Below are 18,377 nucleotides of genomic sequence, written 5' to 3'. Positions count from 1 at the left end.
GCCTAACTTTATCCATTGTTTATCCTTTTTTTCCCAATACTCTAATTTGTGCACTTCTCTAATATCGTTTTCTGGCCTGTTGTTTATTTGCATTTGTCAACTGTAAACATAGGTGAACTTCTCTTTGATTCCACATTTCCTACGTGAAACTTTTGTCAAGAATCTCCACCTGTGCGTCCTAAATTGTAGCCTAGAGCGTGTTATGGTGGGCGTTGTCAACAATTGTTGATCTATCAGAGATGGTTGTATCCACCGGTGTCCCACTACAGCTAATCCCCAAAATTTTAAATTCGAAACAAAACTTGGAAGATGATGATTTACATTCAAATTTAGAACAAAGTTTGCAAATTTTTACCAAATTTAACTAAATCGTAGAAAACAAGCCTATTCTATTGGTAGAAGACATTGTAGTCGAGGCCGTCTGTGCCGTCACCATCGTTTTCATCATCATTGCCCCAAGTCTCATCGAAGTTGTAGTCCTCCTGCGGATGCTCTAGCGATGGCAGCACCGACACCTCTAGCTCGATGAGGTCGATGATGTTGCCACTTTCCGACGCAGTCCAGCATTGCACAAACTTGTCGGTGGCTGGTTGGACCTCGTTGAACGAGCTCACCATAAGCGTCGCCTTCCCCAACTCGTTTTCCGTGTCATCCAGGTCGCGGACCGCCGCCTAGATCTTCAGCTCTTGTTCCTACCGCACCTTCTCCTTCTTCGGCACCGGTGAGAGGACGATGAGCTTCTCCTTCTTTGGGCACCGGAGGAAAAGGAACCCACGGGGCAGTGACTGCGACTCTTCATTCTTCAGTATCGGAGAAAGAGAGTGCGCGCCGCAGCTTCCTTCGCCTTCTCAGGCAAAGGAGTGCCAACATGGAGGATCCACACGGAGCAGATGGCTCGCTGATGAAGATGCATCCCCTGCGTGGCCACGAGGCGGGGGATATGGGTATGGTGCTAAGCACTAGCACAAGCGGAAGTGCATGGAGCCCCATGTGTGGTTATGATAATTAATTATAATCCCTATGGACTAGTGTTTGCATTGAGTTATATTTGTAGTATTTGTCCATAGGCAATACTTCTACCATATGTTGGCTTCAAGGTTGCAAGAAAAAGAAAATGAAGAAGATCACGCGTGAAGTGTGTCTTGAAGAAGAAGATGGAGTGAGCTCTCACGTGTATCTTCAAGACATCAACATTACATAGAAACAAGAAATGTTGTGCAAGTTCAAGATGATCTATCTCAAAGAAGTCATATGCTTGAAGCTTTCCATCCATATGGTGATCATGGATATGCGACAATGCACCGAGAAGAATCTCTCCCATAATGGACTATGGGGGAGCAATCCACGAGATTTCATCAAGCAAGAACAATCAAGAAAGGCGTTCCATATTGTTGCGGTCAAGATCGTCATCATCTAACTCAAGTAGAATGCACAAGGTTAATGTTTAATCTTGATATGGTTTCTTTCCTACTAGTCTCGTGGTGCAATTGGGAGATCAGTTTATAGGATAGTTTGCCGTACTATCAAGAGGGCTCTCAAGTTAGTAACTTGATCATATCGTTTGGGCAAAGATCAAACCTTTGTATCCTTTTATCTTATTTATTGGTTTTTATTTGGATCTTATACACGTGGTGTTATAGAGCTTGTACTTATTCTCATGACAAGCTCTATCTCGTCAAAAACGGATTCGGCATGAAATACTTGTTGCGTTTTTTATATTGCAGTTTTTCTCGGTTCTTCATATTGAGAGATTGCACCCCTAAATTCATAGAAACATTTCCCCACTTGTTCTTAATAGTTCCAACAAAATTGTCGTTCTCTGTCCAAAAAATTTGTTTCACCTAAATTGGAGTGGCTTAACTCAAGTTGTTGCATTCTCGATGTTGGAGGTTTTACTAGTTTGTCTCTTATATACAGGTTAAACCTTTCTTCAGTTGATTGTATACTCCATGGTTTGATCATGAAGTTTCCTTGAGAGATCTTGTAGAGATTGTTGTTTTTACTTGAAGGGTCCCAAGATCATCAAATTCAGAGTTCGAGTGTGAAAGTTATGGCGTTCTTGGGCATGCATATGCGCTCCCGCCGGAGTGGTCCGGCTAGCCCAGACCTGCCTACCCGGAGTAGTCCGGCCTCAGTCCGGGATAGCATTGGGGAGCTCGACATTCTTGCAGTAACTGTCTCCATTATTGTTCTGGCAGGCCCCGACCAGTCCGTCCGGCCTAGCCGGGTCCGGCCAACAGGAAATTCATGCACAACGAAAACTTTGGTGGGGGCCTATTTAAGGAGCTTTCTTCCTCAACGGTTCCCCAACCCTCTTAGTTCATTTTGCTCCATTGTTGACCTTTCTTTGAGCTTCCTATCTTCCTCTCCCTCTAATGATTCTTGCATCTATTTGAGAAAAAGATAGAGGAGATCTAGATCTACATATTCACCAATCAAGTCCCTCTCTTTATGCGGGGAATCCACTAGATCGAGTTCTTGGGGACATTTGGTGTTCCTCCTCTTTGCTCTTCCTCTCTTATCCCCCCCAATAGGTTTTATAGCTTAGTTGGAATTTGAGAATGAGGAACTTGTCATTGCATTTGGTGCATAGGTTTGAGTTCTCCGCGGTGATAGCGGAAGTGAAAGTTTGTGAGAGTATCTCTTTAGGATCTGGTTCCAGGAAATTGTTCATTTTGGGTCTTTGGATCCTAGATGACTTTGTGACTTAGTGGTATTCTTGGGGCCTTCAATTAAGTTGTGGAGATTCCTCAAGCATGAGGCCTTTGTGGAAATTTCTTGGGAGCATCCAATTATGTCATGGAGATTGCTCCAAGCTTCGGTGAGCACCCTCAAGGTTCCATAGTAGATCGAGGACTTCCCTTTCCGTGGAAAGGCTTGAGGAGAATACGATGAGGCATTTGTGGCGGTTTGGCGATCCTTGTGCCTCCACACTGCTCCAGTGGAGAGTAGCATCCGCAAGAGTGCGAACTTGGGGATAAATTACCGTCTCCATATGCCTTGGTTATTTATATAACAGAGGTCTTTACTTGCCTTCCTTCTTGAAGTTATACATCTTAATTGCTATCATATAGTTGATTGTCTTGTTTATCATAAGTTGTTGGTGCACATAGGTGAACCCTAGGTATATAGGTTTTGTGCTTGAAAAATTGAACGCTAGTTTTATTCCGCAATTGTAAAGCCCATCTCGTAAAAAAAATTAACCACCTATTTATCCCCTCTAGGCGGCATTCGTCTCCTTTCAACGACGATGATCCTGGGGACCCCGAGCGTGATGTTGACTGGGACGACGCCTTGCAGACGGTCTCTCTGGAAACACGACACACAAGAGGAGGAGACTGGTAGCCATGTTGGGCAAGCGTCTCATCGATGTTGCGGCCGTGCCACTGATACGTCTCCGACGTATCGATAATTTCTTATGTTCCATGCCACATTATTGATGATATCTACATGTTTTATACACATTATATGTCGTATTTATGCATTTTCCGGCACTAACCTATTAACGAGATGCCGAAGAGCCGGTTGTTGTTTTCTCGTCGTTTTTGGTTTCGTAAATCCTAGTAAAGAAATATTCTCGGAATTGGACGAAATCAACGCCCGGGGTCATATTTTGCCACGAAGCTTCCGGAAGACCGAGGGAGAGTCGAAGTGGGGCCACGAGGTGGCGACACACCGGGCGGCGCGGCCCGGGCCCCGGCCGCGCCGGCTCGTGGTGTGGGCCCCTCGTGACGCCCCTTTACCCGCCCTTCCGCCTACAAATAGCCTTCGTCGCGAAACCCCCGCACCGAGAGCCACGATACGGAAAACCTTCCGGAGACGCCGCCGCCGCCAATCCCATCTCGGGGGATTCTCGGAGATCACCTCCGGCACCCTCGCCGGAGAGGGGATTCATCTCCCGGAGGACTCTTCACCGCCATGGTCGCTCTCCGGAGTGATGAGTGAGTAGTTCACCCCTGGACTATGGGTCCATAGCAGTAGCTAGATGGTTGTCTTCTCCTCATGTGCTTCATTGTCGGATCTTGTGAGCTGCCTAACATGATCAAGATCATCTATCCGTAATTCTATATGTTGTGTTTGTCGGGATCCGATGGATAGAGAATACTATGTTATTTTGATTATCAATCTATTACCTATGTGTTGTTTATGATCTTGCATGCTCTCCGTTATTAGTAGAGGCTCTGGCCAAGTTTTTGCTCTTAACTCCAAGAGGGAGTATTTATGCTCGATAGTGGGTTCATGCCTCCATTAAATCCGGGATAGTGACGAGAAAGTTCTAAGGTTGTGGATGTGCTGTTGCCACTAGGGATAAAACATTGATGCTATGTCCGAGGATGTAGTTATTGATTACATTACGCACCATACTTAATGCAATTGTCCGTTGTTTTGCAACTTAATACTGGAAGGGGTTCGGATGATAACCTGAAGGTGGACTTTTTAGGCATAGATGCATGCTGGATAGCGATCTATGTACTTTGTCGTAATGCCCAATTAAATCTCACAATATTCATCATATCATGTATGTGCATTGTTATGTCCTCTCTATTTGTCAATTGCCCGACTGTAATTTGTTCACCCAACATGCTATTTATCTTATGGGAGAGACACCTCTAGTGAACTGTGGACCCCGGTCCATTCTTTACATCTGAAATACAATCTGCTGCTATTGTTCTTTACTTGTTCTTGCAAACAATCATCATCCACACTATACATCTAATCCTTTGTTACAGACAAGCCGGTGAGATTGACAACCTCAACTTGTTTCGTTGGGGCAAAGTACTTTGGTTGTGTTGTGCGGGTTCCACGTTGGCGCCGGAATCTCCGGTGTTGCGCCGCACTACATCCCGCCGCCATCAACCTTCAACGTGCTTCTTGACTCCTACCTGGTTCGATTAAACCTTGGTTTCTTATCGAGGGAAACTTGCCGCTGTGCGCATCACACCTTCCTCTTGGGGTTCCCAACGGACGTGTCAACTACACGCATCAAGCAAATTTACGGCGCCGTTGCCGGGGAGATCAAGACACGCCGCAAGGGGAGTCTCCACAATCCAATCTCTTTACTTTGTTTTTGTCTTGCTTTATTTTATTTACTTTCTTGTTTGCTGCATTATATCAAAACACAAAAAAATTAGTTGCTAGCTTTACTTTATTTTACTGTCTTGCACTCTATATCAAAAACACAAAAAAAATAGTTACTTGCATTTTACTTTTGTTACCATGTCTAGTTCTGCACTTGTTACTTCTTCACCTGAGGAATTAGTCTTCACTTTTAAACAAGGGGATGAGGAGAGTTTTAAAGATGCTTGGTCCAGAATTTTTACTTCTTATCGTAAACTCGAACCTCAAATGACTCTAAGCTTGCTCCTTAGTAATTTTTATTTTGGTCTTATGATTCGCTATAGATATGCCTTGGATGCTATAGTGGGAGGAGATTTCCTTCATTGCAATGGGGATCAAGCTTTTAATGCCATAAAGAAGTTGGTTGCATCACATGATTCAGCTAATAACTTCGATTCCGCCCTTATCAGCATTTATAATAGATTAAACACTCTTGAGACAAGTGCATCTCGCTTGAATGAAAATTATGGATATGTTCGTAACCGTCTTGATCAAGTTTTAGTGAACTCTGAACCTTCATTATGGGATCCTACTATTAAAATTGTTATAGGTGACCAAACTCTTCATGCTAATTGTGATATTATGACTGAATTTTGCCTAATGCCTAAGAGTATTCATAAATCTTTGAAACTTTGGGAATTAGCTGAAGGGGGAGAAGGAATAACTCTTATTGATAACTCCGTTATAATTCCTAAAGGAATAGCTGCGGGTGTGCATACAACCATTCTTGGGAGAACAATATCCATTGATTATCTTGTTATTGAATGTGCAGGAACAGGACAAATCACACTCGGAAGATCCCTGCTGAAACTATTGGGAGCAGTCATAGATATGGGAGAAGGTACCCTAAAATTCACCTCCACACCCGGGGTAGACATATATTCCCTAAACAAAGAGTAAGAAAAAGAACAAGAAAGGTAAGGGTAAAGCCCAAGGTAATGCCGATGCCTCATCTCTTGATAACACTTGATATACACTTTCTGCGCCTAGCTGAAAGGCGTTAAAGAAAAGCGCTTATGGGAGACAACCCATGTTTTTGCTACAGTATTTTTGTTTTATATTTGAGTCTTGGAAGTTGTTTACTATTGTAGCAACCTCTCCTTATCTTAGTTTTGTGCTTTGTTGTGCCAAGTAAAGTCTTTGATAGTAAAGTGAATACTAGATTTGGATTATCTGCTAGCGATATGATTTCTTTCGTTGTCACAAATTTTGACCTACCTCTCGTAGGTAGCTCGGAAAAATATGCCAATTTACGTGCGTGATCCTCGGATATGTACGCAACTTTCATTCAATTTGGGCATTTTCATTTGAGCAAGTATGGTGCCTCGATAAAATCCATCTTTACGGACTCGTTCTGTTTTGACAGATTCTGCTTTTTATTTCGCATTGCCTCTTTTGCTATGTTGGATGAATTTCTTTGATCCATTAATGTCCAAGTAGCTTTATGCAATGTCCGAAGTGTTAAGAATGATTGTGTCACCTCCGAACATGTTAATTTTTATTGTACACTAACCCTCTAATGAGTTGTTTCGAGTTTGTTGTGGAGGAAGTTTTCAAGGATCAAGAGAGGAGAATGATGCAATATGATCAAGGAGAGTGAAAGCTCTAAGCTTGGGGATGCCCGGTGGTTCACCCCTGCATATTCTAAGAAGACTCAAGCGTCTAAGCTTGGGGATGCCCAAGGCATCCCCTTCTTCATCGACAACATTATCAGGTTCCTCCCCTGAAACTATATTTTTATTCCGTCACATCTTATGTACTTTGCTTAGAGCGTCGGTTTGTTTTTGTTTTTGTTTTGTTTGAATAAAATGGATCCTAGCATTCATTGTGTGGGAGAGAGACACGCTCCATTGTTGCATATGGACAAATATGTCCTTAGGCTTTACTCATAGTATTCATGGCGAAGGTTGAATCTTCTTCGTTAAATTGTTATATGGTTGGAATCGGGAAATGCTACATGTAGTAATTCTAAAATGTCTTGAATAATTTGATACTTGGCAATTGTTGTGCTCATGTTTAAGCTCTTGCATCATATACTTTGCACCCATTAATGAAGAAACACCTAGAGCTTGCTATATTTGGTTTGCATATTTGGTCTCTCTAAAGTCTAGATAATTTCTAGTATTGAGTTTTGAACAACAAGGAAGACGGTGTAGAGTCTTATAATGTTTACAATATGTCTTTTATGTGAGTTTTGTTGCACCGGTTCATCCTTGTGTTTGTTTCAAATAACCTTGCTAGCCTAAACCTTGTATCGAGAGGGAATACTTCTCATGCATCCAAAATCCTTGAGCCAACCACTATGCCATTTGTGTCCACCATATCTACCTACTACATGGTATTTCTCCGCCATTCCAAAGTAAATTGCTTGAGTGCTACCTTTAAAATTGCTATCCTTCACCTTTACAATATATAGCTCATGGGACAAATAGCTTAAAAACTATTGTGGTATTGAATATGTACTTATGCACTTTATCTCTTATTAAGTTGCTTGTTGTGCGATAACCATGCTTCTGGGACGCCATCAACTACTCTTTGTTGAATATCATGTGAGTTGCTATGCATGTCCGTCTTGTCTGAAGTAAGAGAGATCTACCACCTTAATGGTTGGAGCATGCATATTGTTAGAGAAGAACATTGGGCCGCTAACTAAAGCCATGAATCATGGTGGAAGTTTCAGTTTTGGGCATATATCCTCAATCTCATATGAGAACACTATTTGTTGCTACATGCTTATGCATTAAAGAGGAGTCCATTATCTGTTGTCCATGTTGTCCCGGTATGGATGTCTAAGTTGAGAATAATCAAAAGCGAGAAATCCAAAATGCGAGCTTTCTCCTTAGACCTTTGTACGAAGCGGCATGGAGGTACCCCATTGTGACATTTGGTTAAAACATGTGTATTGCGATGATCCGGTAGTCCAAGCTAATTAGGACAAGGTGCGGGCACTATTAGTATACTATGCATGAGGCTTGCAACTTATAAGATATAATTTACATAATACATATGCTTTATTACTACCGTTGACAAAATTGTTTCTTGTTTTTAAAATAAAAGCTCTAGCACAAATATAGCAATCGATGCTTTTCCTCTTCGAAGGACCTTTCTTTTACTTTTATGTTGAGTCAGTTCACCTATCTCTCGCCACCTCAAGAAGCAAACACTTGTGTGAACTGTGCATTGATTCCTACATATTTGCATATTGCACTTGTTATATTACTCTATGTTGACAATTATCCATGAGATATACATGTTACAAGTTGAAAGCAACCGCTGAAACTTAATCTTCCTTTGTGTTGCTTCAATACCTTTACTTTGATTTATTGCTTTATGAGTTAACTCTTATGCAAGACTTATTGATGCTTGTCTTTAAGTACTATTCATGAAAAGTCTTTGCTTTATGATTCGATTGTTTACTCATGTCATTACCATTGTTTTGATCGCTGCATTCATTACATATGCTTACAATAGTATGATCAAGGTTATGATGGCATGTCACTCCAGAAATTATCTTTGTTATCGTTTACTCGCTCGGGACGAGCAGGAACTAAGCTTGGGGATGCCGATACGTCTCCGACGTATCGATAATTTCTTATGTTCCATGCCACATTATTGATGATATCTACATGTTTTATACACATTATATGTCGTATTTATGCATTTTCCGGCACTAACCTATTAACGAGATGCCGAAGAGCCAGTTGCTGTTTTCTGCTGTTTTTGGTTTCACAAATCCTAGTAAAGAAATATTCTCGGAATTGGACGAAATCAACGCCCAGGGTCCTATTTTGCCACGAAGCTTCCAGAAGGCCGAGGGAGAGTCGAAGTGGGGCCACGAGGTGGCGACACACCAGGGCGGCGCGGCCCAGGCCCTGGCCGCGCCGGCCTGTGGTGTGGGCCCCTCGTGACGCCCCTTTACCTGCCCTTCCGCCTACAAATAGCCTTCGTCGCGAAACCCCCAGTACCGAGAGCCACGATACGGAAAACCTTCCAGAGACGCCGCCGCCGCCAATCCCATCTCGGGGGATTCAGGAGATCGCCTCCGGCACCTGCTCGGAGAGGGGATTCATCTCCCGGAGGACTCTTCACCGCCATGGTCGCCTCCGGAGTGATGAGTGAGTAGTTCACCCCTGGACTATGGGTCCATAGCAGTAGCTAGATGGTTGTCTTCTCCTCATGTGCTTCATTGTCGGATCTTGTGAGCTGCCTAACATGATCAAGATCATCTATCTGTAATTCTATATGTTGTGTTTGTCGGGATCCGATGGATAGAGAATACTATGTTATTTTGATTATCAATATATTACCTATGTGTTGTTTATGATCTTGCATGCTCTCCGTTATTAGTAGAGGCTCTAGCCAAATTTTTGCTCTTAACTCCAAGAGGGAGTATTTATGCTCGATAGTGGGTTCATGCCTCCATTAAATCGGGACGATGTGACGAAAGTTCTAAGGTTGTGGATGTGCTCGTTGCCACTAGGGATAAAACATTGATGCTATGTCCGAGGATGTAGTTATTGATTACATTACGCACCATACTTAATGCAATTGTCTGTTGTTTTGCAACTTAATACTTGGAAGGGGTTCGGATGATAACCTGAAGGTGGACTTTTTAGGCATAGATGCATGCTGGATAGCGGTCTATGTACTTTGTCGTAATTTCCAATTAAATCTCACAATATTCATCATATCATGTATGTGCATTGTTATGTCCTCTCTATATGTCAATTGCCCGACTGTAATTTGTTCACCCAACATGCTATTTATCTTATGGGAGAGACACCTCTAGTGAACTGTGGACCCCGGTCCATTCTTTACATCTGAAATACAATCTGCTGCTATTGTTCTTTACTTGTTCTTGCAAACAATCATCATCCACACTATACATCTAATCCTTTGTTACAGCAAGCCGGTGAGATTGACAACCTCATCTGTTTCGTTGGGGCAAAGTACTTTGGTTGTGTTGTGCAGGTTCCACGTTGGCGCCGGAATCTCCGGTGTTGCGCCGCACTACATCCCGCCACCATCAACCTTCAACGTGCTTCTTGACTCCTACTGGTTCGATTAAACCTTGGTTTCTTACTGAGGGAAACTTGCCGCTGTGCGCATCACACCTTCCTCTTGGGGTTCCCAACGGACGTGTCAACTACACGCATCAGCCACCATGTTCGCCATCTGAGGCTGTTGTAGCGGCCGTAATGGGGCCGTATAATCGGGCCAACTCCACCACCCATTCATGTTGGAAGAACGGGACCCATAGCCAGTTTCTCGTCACTTAGTTCGGATTTGCCCGTTGTGCCTCTGGCAGCTCCGAGCGGCATCGCTCAATGTATGCGGAAAGCTTGCCCCTGTAGGATTGGAGGAACCACATAACCTACGATGGAGATGTTGTAGCCGTGCGGCAGGAGGAATTACGGCAACACGAGCAGACTGTTGTCGGCCAACACCATCACGTCCTCCAGGTTAAGGTTGCGTGTGGGAAGCTCATGCTCGTCCTAGCCGACATCGGAGCCACTACCGCCTCACTCGTAGTTGTGCGACATCGCAATGGCTAGGGTTGCGGAGGCGATGAGAAGGAGAAGACGCGACGTAGAAGATGGTGAGTGAAATGGCAAGACGACGCCAGTTCAAAAATGCCACGAGGTCAGCATGCATATTTATGGCAAAGCTCCGCCGTCGCCGCATGGAGCTTTAATGGTGCTTTGCCGCTCTATGCCTGCCTAGGGAACCGGCACCTCCATGAAAACATGGCGACCAACTTCGCCCGGTCGTAAAGAAGGACGACTCGCGACCGCGTCGCTGCTAGGTCAGCCCCATCGCAAAATCTTACATGGCGCGGAGTCCGATCGCCCTGCACCGGCTCTAATGGGTAGGGACCAACATGGAGTTGCCAGTTATTTTTTGGGCTTCAAATTATACCGGCTAGTCATCACGGATGATAGAGGGATCCCAAAAACCAGCCGGGACCATAACAACCCTACTGGGAACGCTATTGGAACCACCCGTGGAGATGCCCTAATAGGTTTTTCTTTTAAGAGCAACCAGAAACCATTGATAAAAATATCTAACTCAAAATAAGGTGACAGATAGTTGGCTAGGTTATAAGAAAAACTGACTTAAACTGTATATGCTTGGGAAGGACGCATACGGCTAATAAGCCACACACCAGGGCTGGTTGTGCCGCCCAAGTGACCAAAGTTATCATTCTATAAAAAGACGATGAGCTCTAGATCTATCATTCTACAAAAGGACGAAGAGCCCTAGATCCACCACCTTTGTAGTGAACATCTAAAATGGTTATCTTAAATATCTTGATGGATGGATTACCTCAAACGTGGTTTTAGTAAAAATCCAAATAGGTGAGATATGGGACGGTGACACTGAGATTTTTAAAAATCCTTTTGCTAGTTTTAGGTTACCAGAGAATTAAGTTATTTGCAAGTCGACCCTTGCACAAGTCGATTTGTGTTGCGATAACATACACGTGAGAATTGTATATATGTGCGCAATTGCGTATTCCTTTTCAGTTATAGACGATTTGCATATAAGATTAGGTGACTGAAAATTAAATTAATTTCAGATAACTAAGCCATATTTTTGAAAAATAGGCAGGTCATGAATATGCACACTAATCCAAAGCGTCGCCTGACATGCCCGTGACAACAAAGACACCGTGAGCAAAAGATTGAAGACAAAGACAAATTGTCACGACCCCGCCCACTGAAGCTCTGTCTTGAGATTCGTACTGTACGCACGTGCTCCAGCGTGGGTTTATCAGAGTGTGCGCTCCACTGACCGCACCGACGCATCCAAAGAGGCAAACCGAGTGGATGCATTCTTGGTTCAGAGTACATCGCTACATGGAGGCATGCTAGCCAAATACGGAGTAGTACTGTTGTAAGATGCAGGTAACATCGTCCGGCGCAACAGTGTATGTATATATGCAGGTACTCCTTCCAGCCAGCCTAATTTGGCGAGTTGGTGTTTCCAGTTAACTCGATGCAGAATAGACATGACATGGGGATATGGGTAGATTTAAGCTTTGAAATACGGAGTACATTTGTAGATACAGGTTGAGGCCATGAAATACAGTTTTGTATTCTGAGACCAAAACAGTGGCTGCAATGAAGTATTGATGTCATCCGCTTGGAGGATATGGGCAATGCAAAATAATTTTCTCACAGCTAGCAATGTAGGCCTCATGTTTGGCGTTTCTGCCATTTCTACACGTTCGAGCAAGATGACATGGAACGGCGTCAGGGCCACCGGCGTGGGTGGTAACTGACAGTGTCTGCTATTGCAGCTCCAGGTTGGAGGATTGAAGCTACGTAGCTGGATTAGCCAATGCCAAAACACCCGGCCATTGTACATAGCTACTGAAGGATTTTTTTTTTGGACGGGATGTAGGAAGCAATATTAAGTATATATTGAAAGATTAAAACGAGTGCAGTGGAATAGGGGTATGATGTGAATCGCCGCTTACCGACTGTGGCGGAGCGGAAGGTGGTGGAGCCGTCGACGACGTTGAGGCTGGCTTTGATGACCGTCTTGCCGATGCCGTCGCCGACGAACATGAGATTCTTGTGTTTCTTCCCCACCTCTACGTTCTCCATGTATGTGCCAGCCTTGATGTATATCACGTACCTCGTCTTCGAGTTGGTCGGCGCCGCCGCGACCGCCGCCGACACCGTTGTGTAGGCGCCGCTCCCGTCCTTGGCCACCACCGCATCCGCTTTTATGCCCGACGCTGGCGCCTGCAGCAGCCGCCGGTTCCCAGGCCTCACCCACCGCGGGAACCCCTTCACCATCTGCCCGTACCCCATGAATGGCTGCCGCTGCATGCTCTCCATAGGCGTCGTTGACGTGGACGATGCATTGGCACCGGGCAGCTTCCTGGCCAGGGCAAGCGAGTTGCTGACCAGTCGGGAGATGTGGTTGATGCGGGGCTCTATCAAGCGCCGAAGATGGCCGCCCTTCTGGTACGCGAAGCCCTCGAGGCAGGTCTGCTGGTTGGTGATGGCGGCGGAGAGGACCGTCATGACTTCGTGCATCATTGGGCGGCTCGCGGTAGAGAGCCGCTGCTCCAGGTCGGAAGTGGTGGCCCGGAGGTCGTCCATGGTGTCGTCGAGAAGCTCAATGCAGTCAGACACGGCAAGCCGGTCGCGCGCGGTGAGGGAGCTCTCCTGGAGGTAGGAGGAGCAATTGGCAGACATGTCAGTGACTTCCGTCTCCGTGCGGTTGCAGGTAGCGCCGATGACGACCCGGAGGGGCTTCTTGTGGAGGCTTGGAATGGTGGCGAGCGTGGACAGACAGAGGTCCGGGTACAACGTGCCGTCGCAGTGCGCGGCCGCGGCGGCCTCCGGAGAGGGATAGAAGGAGACTGTGGCGGCGGCGGCATCGGCTGTTGAGAGACCGGCGGCGAGTGTGAGGGTGAGGAGGCTGAGGAGGACGAAGAGATGCCTCCGTTTGTCGTATAGGCTGGGTGACATTGTTGCGTGCTAACCCGAGCACGAGCTGCACGACTACCAACTACAGAGCTAGAATGTGAGAGTGAGTGGTGCGTAGGTTTCGATCGTATTAGTAGCCCAAATGATTAAAAGCGCAGGTGCCCCAAACTGACTAACCGAGGGCACGCGCTACGCGACAACAAAGTGCGGAACCACCCGCTCTATTACGGCTAGCGTAATAGAGAAGTTGCTTACAACTAAACAAAAATTGTTGCTGGTGTGAAGTTTCCTAGGACTAGCGCTAGAGAAGTTGCTTACAACTGAACATAAGTTGTTGTTGCTGGTGTAAAGTTGTCTACGGCTAGCGCTATAGAGAAGGTTCTTATAACTGGACATAAGTTGTTATTGCTGGTGTGAAATTGCATACGGCTAGCGCAATAGAGAAGTTACTTATAACTGTACATAAGTTGTTGTTGATGGTGTGATTTTCCTTCTAGCTAACGCTATAGAGAAGTTGCTTACAACTGGACAGAAGTTGTTGTTGTTGGTGCGAAGATGCCTACGGCTAGCGCTAAAGCAGTAGGCTATCATGCAGGGGAGTTGTCTACCCATGTAGCTAGTGAAGTTGCTTACCGCTGCATTAAAGTTGTTCACCGATGTGGGAACTTGCCTACCGATATACAAAATTTGCCCAGTGATGCGAGGAAGTTACCTACCACTGCAAAACTAGGCTAGCCATACTCTATCCTATTACTGTGTCGCCATCCAGTAGCCCGGAAAAAGAAGTCCTGAGTAAAAGAAGTCCTGAGTAACCACAAGCAATCGGTTGCATCCAGTATCCATATCCTTGCGCTGATCCAGCGGGAGCAGGAAAGCCCATAACTGGATCTAGTGCACAACTCGATAAATAACCTGCAAAAAGTTAGTATCCTTTTGATTATTAAAAATGATATCATTTCTTGTTCTCCAAATTGTCCAGCATATAGCAGAGATCCCAATCCGAATTTTATTCTTATCTTTCTTTGAACTCCATTCAACAAGTTCCCAAATATATTTTTAATATTTGCAGATGGAGGAATGTTATAAGAAAAATAAATCATCCTCCAAATAATCTTAACAAACGGACATGCAAGAAACAAATGATGAACGGTTTCATTGCCATCACAAAAACAACACTTTTGAGACCCCGTCCACCTATGCTTTGCCAAATCTTCTATCTCTAAATAGTTGGTCCCATTTTCCTGGCTTCTCATGCAGCCACGTCACCCCAAATTCTGCCTCCCGGCCGCTCTGTCCATCTCCCGCACTTTGTCCACATGGGCCCCTGTGTGTTCCTACTTGGGCTGGACAAAGAGGCCTGCTTTTACTCGCTCACCCTTCCGCTGTTCGTCTTCCCTGTGCTCTCGGCGGACGCTTGAATGCCCTCTTCATGATCCTGAAACTGCCCCCATCGGATTGCTTCATTTTCCGCGCCTCGCCTCCCCCACCAAGTCATTCATCAATTCATATATACACCAGGTGGCAGGATGGCAGCAGATGTGTTATAAAGGCGTTGTCTCTGGGACACCACCATCCCTGGATCGATTTCTTGGGAGTCCCTGGATCGATTTCTTGGGATCGACCTAGGGTCACACGCAGGGATATGTGCTCATGGAGGCGGCGGACGAGCTAGACCGCAGACCCTCCCCTCACGTATCTTCTCTCTACCTACCTCCTGTTTTCCCCTCACATCATGGAGGTACTACCAGATCTGAACACTTTGATCTCTACGATGGTTGCTCATTCAAAGGTTTACATATCAATCAGGTACGTCCTCCCGTTCTCCGGCCGGCCGTCTACATGCTCATTGAGTCCGTGTTCTTTTATTCTTTTTGTGTGCATACTCATGTAACTAAGCAATTTTATTTAATATCTGCAGATCAGCTGGATTTTAGTGGCTAATTCTCTTGGCCTAGGTTTCTCCTTGAAACAACATGTTGCCACGTTATACTGGTTTCTACGGCTTTTTCTAAGGATACTATATCTGCAGCTCAATTAGTAGTACTCATCTCTTTTTTCCCTTTTAGGACCACAACAAGTTTTTATGAAGGATTCACACGATTTCATATTAACGTATCTATTGCAGCATTTGTGGACAAATTCTGCAGGGCATATTCGGTGGCGATATATATACATAAACAAAAGGAAGTATCCACTTATCAGTATGTATTTTCTTTATATCATGTAATGTGAATTTCTGAATGCATTGGTTCCATCAGCTAATCCAGCTAATTGTACCTTCCTATTAAATCCCTTGGACACTCAAACTCTATCACTTCGTTTTAGTTTCAATGTCTATTATTTCTATGTTTGACAATACAGGCTACCAAAGCGTTGTTTAACATGTTTATTAAGTGGGGGTGTATCTTCACCTTTTGAGATTTAGAATATGAGATCTTCGAGGTTGAACTATCCACTGGCGTGGGTTGTAACAAGAAATGCATTGTTCTGCTACAATATTTTTTGTTTCAGTTTTGCTCAATTCTTCTGTATACATACGAATTAACTCGGCTGCACATCACATATACTTCAGGTATGAATTACATGACCGTGTTTGCATATTATATGTGTATTTAATATCTCAAATTTTCAGGTTGTTTCACAATGAATTAGGTGTTGTTCATGACAAACTACATATACAGCTTACATACATGGGAAGTCTTTCTTCTAGATGGTTCAGGCCATGAAGGTATCGAATAAAAACGGAGATCAAAGGGTGTGCCACAATTATTTCCACGGGTCTATAACTGACTATTTCTTAGACAAATTTCTTTCAATATGCATTTGTGAAGTGCATTGTCCTTGAACGATATACCCAATATATACACATATTTTTTTACACAATATTAAGAGTTTGTCGATTCATGCTTCTTATGAATAAAAACGGCTTCAACTCCACATCTTTGCCAATACATGCTTATGATGAACCAAAACGTTTAATTTTCCTCCCATAGGTGTTCCGCAGCAACGCGCGGGGTATCATCTAGTTATCCTTAGTAAGTAAGACCTTGTTATGAAGGAACCACATAAAGATTTTAATTTTCAAAGGGATTTTCAGTTTCCACAAATACATACGCAAAAATTTAGTATGACCATTCATATAATCGAGATACATAGATTTAACAGTAAACAAACCAGAATATGTAAGCTTCCATACAAATTTATCAGGCTCCGTATTAAGGTTAATAGCAACGAGTATTTGACACAAATGTAACCATTCTTTATATTTGCGTTCATTTTGACTCCGCCTAAAAGTAATATTTAGCGGTGTTTGAGCCAACTCCATATGTGGAAACCAGAGCATTCTTATGTTGAACAATGTTGTATAGAGAGGGATATCGTTGCGATAGAGGAACATCCCCTAACCAAATATCTTCCCAAAAGTACCGAGGTACCATCACCAATTTTGAAATAACCCCTACTGAAAAAATCTGACTTCACTTTCATAAGACCTTTCCAAAAGGGCAAGTCCGTAGGCTTTGCCTGCACTTGAGCTAAAGTTTTAGAATGGAGAAATTTGTTATGCAAAATTTCCTGCCACATACCCTCTTTGTAAGGAGTTTGAGCAACCGTTTACTAAGCAAACATTTATTCTTTAATTCTAATACCTCAATACCAAGTCCCCCCTCTTTTGGTCTATACAGCATGTTCCACTTAGAAAGTCTATATTTTCTCTTGTTTTCATCAGATTGTCAGAAAAAGTTTGATCTATAAAATCTAGTCCTTTTCGGACCCCCACTGGAATATCCATAAAAGAAAACATAAACATTGGTAAGCTTGTTAAAACCGAATTAATGAGAACTAGCATATCCCCATAAGAAAGCATCTTACTACGCCAACAACCTAGCTTTGAAGCAAAACGACTTTCAACTGGATTCCACTCAGCATTTCTCAAAATTCGATGATGAATAGGGATACCAAGATACTTAAATGGTAGCACCCTAGCCTTACACCCAAAAAATTGCATATATTGGTGTTCAATGTCTTTCGCTGTACCAAAACAAAAAATTCACTCTTATGAAAATTAATCTTTAGTCTAGAGAGCTGCTCAAAAATACATAAGATCAACTTCATGGTAAGTGCCTTAGCAATATCATGCTCCATAAACAATATTGTAGCATCGCATATTGTAAAATAGATATGCCACCATCAACTAAATGAGGTAGAAGACCTCCGATTTGACCCACCTCCTTAGCCCACGCAATAAGGATGGCTAACATATCCGCAACAATATTAAAAAGAATAGGGGACAAAGGGTCGCCTTGTCTCAATCATTTCCTAGTTTGGAAATTATGGCCAACATCATCATTTACCCTAAGTCCAACACTCCCTCCTGCACACCATGTTTAATTCGGTCACACCAGACTTCATCAAACCCTTTCATACGCAACACTTGCTGCAGAAACGGTCATTTAACTTTATCATACGCCTTCTCAAAGTCAATTTTGAAAACAATGCCGTCTAACTTCTTTGTATGCAACTCATGAATAGATTCGTGAAGTACTACAACTTCTTCTAAAATATGTCTGCCTGGCATGATCGCAGTTTGCGTAGGCATAATTACTTTATGAGCTATATCAGAAATACGAATTGTGGCAACTTTAGTGAATATTTTAAAACTCACATTGAGTAGACAAATAGATCTGCACTGCTGAATTTGAGTCGCATTCTATTTTTTTGGAAGCAAAGTAATAACTCCAAAGTTAAACTTATAAAAAGGCAATTGACCTCTTTGGAAGGAAGCAAACAGCGCCATTAAATCAAATTTTATTA

At 43.6% G+C, this 18,377-nt stretch overlaps 1 protein-coding gene across 2 annotated transcripts in view; it reads right to left on the bottom strand.

Annotated features, from left to right (window-relative positions):
• LOC124674499 (pectinesterase-like) overlaps window positions 1–13,607 on the bottom strand; it is a 65,897-nt gene extending 52,290 nt beyond the window's left edge. The window contains exons 1-2 of one of the 2 annotated variants that reach the window (XM_047210543.1): window positions 13,152–13,607; window positions 12,602–12,872 (exon numbers count right to left, since the gene is read on the bottom strand). In XM_047210543.1, coding sequence (XP_047066499.1) covers window positions 12,602–12,872; window positions 13,152–13,607 — 727 coding nt within the window. Of the gene's footprint in view, window positions 1–12,601 lie in introns of both variants that reach the window. The other variant, XM_047210542.1, reaches the window with a different exon arrangement.
• Between the last annotated feature and the right edge of the window lie 4,770 nt (window positions 13,608–18,377).

Source organism: Lolium rigidum, chromosome 7, assembly GCF_022539505.1.
Source record: "Lolium rigidum isolate FL_2022 chromosome 7, APGP_CSIRO_Lrig_0.1, whole genome shotgun sequence".
Classification (NCBI taxonomy): domain Eukaryota; kingdom Viridiplantae; phylum Streptophyta; class Magnoliopsida; order Poales; family Poaceae; genus Lolium; species Lolium rigidum.
The sequence above is the reverse complement of the archived record's forward strand: the minus strand, read 5'-3'. Positions and strand labels throughout refer to the sequence as shown.